We start from the raw sequence: 6,568 nt of genomic DNA, 5'->3' as shown, positions 1-6,568 counted from the left end.
TGTGTGTGTGTGTGTGACAGGCAGCCTGCCATCATCTTCATCGATGAGTTGGACGCTCTGTGTCCCAGGAGAGAAGGAGCTCAGAATGAAGTGGAGAAGCGGCTCGTGGCCACTCTGCTGACGCTCATGGACGGGATCGGATCTGTGAGTATCTGACCGTTTCTGACTTGAGTCTGTTTCTAGAGAACATTACTGAATCTGCAGGATCTCAAGAGACTCTGAACTCTGGATCAGCAGCTCTCAAAGGCCCCAACACCGTTATTAGATGGCTATTATGTTGCGATATTTTATATTATTTATATAAAAAAAAAATTATTAACAGAAACTGTGAGTGTTGAAATATTAAATAAATTAAATAATCACATTTAATTTAATTTAATTGATCATGATTCATTTTGTGATTGCTTAATATCCAAGATTCTGATTATGTAATTTCTTCAAAAAAGAAATATTATTTAGTTATTTTAAGTTATTTTAATATCATGGATATAAACGATTATGGTTTTTAATTAATTCGTTTGATATTTTTATATTTTCAGGTTTTCATTTGAATGAAAATTTTTGTGATTTTGTTGTGACTTGTCATTTTTACTGCTTTCATTTTATTTACATTTTTTATATGTCTGTATGGTTTTTTTAAATTATTTTTTTAGTTAAAATTTTGGTGATTTTAGTTAATTTTAGTTAATTTTTATTTCAGTTTTAGTTATTTTAGTACTTCAATTTAAACTTAAAAAAAGAGAGAAATAATACTGTCTGAAATAATATTACATTTATTTACATTTTTTAAATATTTTATTTTATTTCAGTTAACATCTATTTCATTTAAATTAACATTTTTTTATGGTTATAGTTATAGTTAACAATAATAACCCTGGTTTATATCTATTTTTTGTGTGTTTTTAGCATTTTAATTAAGTTCAATCTAAAGGAAAACACTGCTTGAGTTGAGTTATTTCATTATAATATACAGTTATTATATCATTAATATGCAAATATATTTGACCACAGAATGCCACAATTGACCAATCACAATTAATACTTTCAAGAGACACGTGTAATTAATATGTATGAGGGAAAGTGTTTTTTTCTTCTTCATTATTTACTTTTTTTTTTTGCAGCTCATTTAAATATTCCTGTGGTCTGAAAATTATTTCTTTCTTTGAATCATTTTTTTGTTTGTTTTGCTCAAATGGTGGTGACATTAATTTAAAAGTGCAAATATTGCATGCATGCGCTTATAAACTGAATGTGTAATAATAATTATTCAGAGATTAGAATAATATCGTTGCAAATAATTTTAGATGAAGTACAGCATGTCATGCACCTCAAAGCAGATTATCGTGAATATTTAAAGTGTGTCGTTGTTGTCATCTGTGACCCTGGAGCACAAAACCAGTCATAAGTGTAAATTTTTCAAAATTGAGATTTATACATCATCTGAAAGCCGAATAAATAAGCTTTCCATTGATGTATGGTTTGTTAGGATCGGACAATATTTGGCTGAGATACAACTATTTGAAAATCTGGAATCTGAGGGTGCAAAAAAATCAAAATATTGAGAAAATCATCTTTAAAATTGTCCAAATGAAGTTCTTAGCAATGCATATTACTAATCAATAATTAAGTTTTGATATATTTACAGTAGGAAATGTACAAAATATATTCATGCAACATGATCTTTACTTAATATCCTAATGATTTTGTGGCATAAAAGAAAAATGTATAATTTTGACCCATACAATGTATTGTTGGCTATTGCTACAAATATACCCCAGCGACTTAACACTGCTTTTGTGCTCCAGGGTCACATTTGTGTTCTGTGCTCAGGAGGGTCACAGCGGGCAGCTGCTGGTTCTGGGAGCCACTAATCGTCCTCATGCTCTGGATCCGGCGCTGCGGCGGCCCGGGCGCTTCGATAAGGAGCTGGAGATCGGCGTTCCCGGCGCAGACGGGCGGATGGATATCCTGCAGAAGCAGCTGCGCTCCATGCCGTGTGACGTCTCCGCCGCAGAGCTCCGGGAACTAGCCGACGCGGCGCATGGATACGTGGGAGCCGACCTCGCCGCCGTCTGCAAGGAAGCTGGTGAGTGTTCTTATAAAACACAGCTGTTTGACCTCTGACATCTGTGTGCTCAGTATGTGTGGATTCCATCCTGAAGAGCTCACACAGAAATGCATGGGTTATGAATAGGACGTGGAGAAAGAGAAATGAAAGGAAAATGAAAAATAATCCAGGTGCTAGAGCTGCACAGTTAATGGTAATTATATCGAAATCAGTGCGATTACTATGCGCTTGGCTCTCCGCTGCAGATGTTTGTGTTTGTGCTCTTATTTTCAATGTTGAATGTGTCTTCAAGACTGGTGCTTCCTCCTCGGGTCACAATGACCTGCAGACAACATCACTTCCTGTGAGACACGCAGCCACACACAGAGAGAGAGAGAGAGAGAGATGTAAAAATAGACTGAGCAGTTTGCCCTGATGAAGAAACAAACTCCTCTTCATCTGGGATGAACACAGACGCTTCAGTCATGCAGGGAAGGTGATTTTTACTGTAGTTTGTTTATGTTGAGATGTGTGAATATCTGAGATGTGTTTGTCTGGCTTTATCTTTCATGAAGTAAAGGCAGAAGAGAAGCAGCTGGTATAAATCAACTGAACGACCCTAAAGGAGAATAAACAGCTGTAGTGTGCATGAATCACGGTTTCTTCCTTATAAAGTGTTTCTCTGTTCGCTCTTTCCTTTTACAGCCAGACGAGATTCGGACACAATCTCCATGCCGGGTTTATATGTGTGTCCTGTTTATAAACCCGGAAGCTTTTGTGACACGCGTGTGTGTCCTTGTTTCCCTCTGGAGTTTGCTCTTTCGTTCTTATTTTATGTAAGCGCCGGTATTGTTTCTTTACCGCAGCTGTGTGTGTTAATACAGACACGAGAAAGATCTGAAACATCCCTGCTTTGCTCAGTTTCTCTGCTGTTCTTCTCTTCTTCCTTTCTTTCTTCAATCATCTTTTAATGGTTTTATGTTTCGTCTGTTTTCTGCCTTCAACTTTAAATGTCATCACAAGCATAATACACGAAAAAAGCATTCAGAAGCCTTTTTACATATGCAATGTAATGCTTACATATTAGTCAGAATAAATGTAGTACAGGACTTAATTTTCTCCTTGATGAATAGAAAGAACAGTTAAAGGGATAGTTCACCCAAAAATTTAAATTACCCCATGATTTACGCCATCCTAGGTGTATATGACTTTCTTCTTTCAGACGAATAAAATCTGAGTTATATTAAAAAATATCCTGGTTCTTCCAAGCTTTGTAATGGCAGTGAATGGGTGCTGAGATTTTGAAGCCCAAAAAACTGCGTCAGTCCATCATGAAAAGTGTCCCACATGGCACAAAGGCCTCCTGAAGCGAGTCGATGCGTTTTTGTAAGAAAAATATCCATATTTACAACTTTATAAACCGTAATCTCTGATTGTCTGTTTTTTGACCCAGTGTTCATGATTATTTAAGCTGGATTTCCAGGTAATCTGTTTTTAATTGGAAGCAGAGGCTCTTGGACTCTTATGCTCCTCTCTGTTCCACTTTGGTTTCTGTCCTTGGCTGGTGTTTGTGAGTCCTGTTCGTCCTCGTCTGAGGTCCAGAGAGAGCAGCAGGTCAGGCTTGATTCACATGCGATCAGCGCGGCGGATGTTTACTCTGTGTCGGAGCGGAAGAAAGCCTGCGGGATGTTTGCTCTCAAATAAACCAACTCAAACAGAGTTTAAACCCGCGACTCTCGCTGGATTCAGCAGAAGAAACCTCTTCAGCTGTCTTATTATCCGTCCGGTGTGTGTGTGTTTGTGAGTGCGTGTGTGTGAGAGAGAGAGAGAGAGTGAGAGTGAGTGTGTGTGTGCGTGTGCGCGAGCGCGAGCGTGTGTGTGTGTGTGAGAGAGCTGGTGCTTGTGTTACAACGATTCCGTCATAATTTACTCATGTTTCGCTCTCAGTTTTCCAGTTAGATCTATTTACACCATAAATTCAGCTGTTTTTGTCTGTTAATGCTGTGCTTTTCTGCTTTTAGAGTCCAAACAGCCCAAATATAAATGAAACTAGAGAAATACACTACTAGTCAAAAGTGTGGAATAGTTAATGTTTTTGAAAGAAGTCTCTTCTGCTCACCATTTGATCAAAAATACAGTAAAATTGTGAAATATTATTACAATTTAAAACAGCTGTTTTCTATGTGAATATCTGTTAAACTGTCATTTATTTCTGTGATCAAAGCTGTATTTTCAGCATCATTCCTCCAGTCTTCAGTGTCACATGATCTTCAGAAATCATTCTAATATACTGATTTGCTGCTCAAGAAACATTTCTGATTATTATCAATGTTGAAAACAGTTGTGCTGCCCAATATTTTTGTGGAAACTGTGATATATTTTATTTTTCAGGATTCACAGATAAATAGAAAGTTCAAAAGAACAGCATTTATTTGAAATTGAAAGCTTTTGTAGAATTATAAATGTCTTTACTGTCACTTTTGATCAATTTAATGCGTCCCTGATGAATAAAAGTCTTTAAGCATCAACATTGATAATAATCAGAAATGTTTCTCGAGCAGCAAATCAGCATATTAGAATGATTTCTGAAGATCATGTGACACTGAAGACTGGAGTAATGATGCTGAAAATACAGCTGCACATCACAGAAATAAATGACAGTTTAACAGATATTCACATAGAAAATATTTTAAATCGTAATAATAATAATATAATATTTCATACATTTTTACTGTATTTTTCTGTATTTTTAATCAAATAAACATAGTCTTGGTGAACATAAGAGACTTCCTTCGAAAACATTACAAATCTTAATTATTCCACATTTTTTGACCATTAATATCTAAACGTTTCTGAATGTTGTCAGTGTTGATCTGTGATGGTCTGTTCATGTTGTGTGTTTCTGCAGGTCTTCACGCGCTGAGGAGGGTTTTAGGATCCAAGCCTGTTCTCTCTGATGTCCAGGTGATGAACAGTGTAAAGGTCACGACCTCTGACCTGAGACTGGCCATGACAGAGGTCAAACCAAGCGCGATGAGAGAGGTGGCCATCGACGTGCCAAAGGTACAGTGTTCATCTGAAGACTTTCACATGCTGTGGTTATCAGACTGACCTATCAGCATTCAGACTGACAGATTGATGGGCCAATCACAGCTCAAGCTTTAGATCCTGTAATGCAAATGAATCAAACCGTCTCACAAACAGCTCTGTGTGTGTTTGTAGGTTCGGTGGAGTGACATCGGTGGGATGGAGGAGGTGAAGCTGGCGCTGAAGCAGGCGGTCGAATGGCCCCTGCGGCACCCCGAGGCCTTCAGCAGGTTGGGTATAACGCCACCTAAAGGTGTCCTGCTGTACGGACCGCCGGGATGCTCCAAAACCATGATCGCTAAAGCGCTAGCCAACGAGAGCCAGCTCAACTTTCTGTCCATCAAGGTACATATCAGTTGTGGGAGAATGAGGTGTGAACGTGTGTGAACCTTACATGGTTTAATTATGGATCAACAACACAATGAAAAAATTAATAATGCAACAAAAAAAGCATGAAAAATAAGAAAATTAAGAATATAAAAACTGTGTTTTATATACACCATTTTAAATCTATCTTCATTTTGATGAACCAATACCGATTCTTGTTTTAGTCTATATATTTAGTGGATATGCGAACAAAGTCAAGTCATCTTTATTTGTATAGCGCTTTATACAATACTGGTTGTGTCAAAGCAGCTTTACAGAGTCTAACAGGAAAATAGATATAATTCTTGCAATAATGCAAGAAGACAATAACAGAGTCATATTTCAGCTAAAGTCAGTTCATTGATGATTCAGTGATGTCATCATCCTGTTCAGCTCTCTTCCAATAGTGTCTGTGCACTATGTTTTGCAACTATGTTTATCAACTATGCATTCCGTTAGTTTTGCAAATTGGTATGTTTCATCAGGCCACGAAGAAATATAGAGCTGAGTATCATCAGCATAACAATGAAAGCTAACACCATGTTTCTTGATGATATCTCCCAAGGCCGGGTAACATGTAAAGTATGAAAAGCAACGGTCCTAGTACTTAGCCTTGTGGTACGCCATACTGTACTTGTGATCGATATGATACCTCGTCATTCACTGCTACAAACTGATGATGGTCAGATAAGTAACAAAGCTTCACTAAACATTATTTGTAGCACCTGCCATCCAATAATCGCTATAAGCTTTGTGCTTTCTAACTTTGATAAGAATTAAAGTCTCAGCTATCAAATTCTGGCAATTTAAAACTATTATATAATAATATAATTCTGAGAAGAAGAAAAAAAGAAGAAAAAAGTGTCAGAATTGTAAGATAAAAAGTTGCAATTATTTTTTATTTCGTGGCAGAAATTAAAAAACAGAATTGCGCTATATTAACTCAGAATTGGGCGATATAAACTCAGAATTGCGTGATATAAACTCAGAATTGCGCGATATAAACTCAGAATAGCGTGATATAAACTCAGAATTGCATGCATATAAACTCAGAATTGCGCGATATAA

General features: G+C 36.9%; 1 protein-coding gene across 1 annotated transcript in view; it reads left to right on the top strand.

Annotated features, from left to right (window-relative positions):
• The window catches only part of afg2a (AFG2 AAA ATPase homolog A), a 58,989-nt gene that overhangs the window by 8,130 nt on the left and 44,291 nt on the right, over positions 1-6,568 (top strand). Inside the window, exons 8-11 of the mRNA XM_016520896.1 lie at positions 21-144; positions 1,831-2,086; positions 4,956-5,110; positions 5,270-5,505. Coding sequence (XP_016376382.1) covers positions 21-144; positions 1,831-2,086; positions 4,956-5,110; positions 5,270-5,505 — 771 coding nt within the window. The remainder of the gene's footprint in view (positions 1-20; positions 145-1,830; positions 2,087-4,955; positions 5,111-5,269; positions 5,506-6,568) is intronic.

The sequence above is a fragment of the Sinocyclocheilus rhinocerous genome, unplaced genomic scaffold (assembly GCF_001515625.1).
Source record: "Sinocyclocheilus rhinocerous isolate Xijiao unplaced genomic scaffold, SAMN03320098_v1.1 scaffold2887, whole genome shotgun sequence".
NCBI lineage: Eukaryota > Metazoa > Chordata > Actinopteri > Cypriniformes > Cyprinidae > Sinocyclocheilus > Sinocyclocheilus rhinocerous.
Note: the sequence above shows the minus strand (reverse complement) of the source record. Positions and strands in the feature narration are given on the sequence as shown.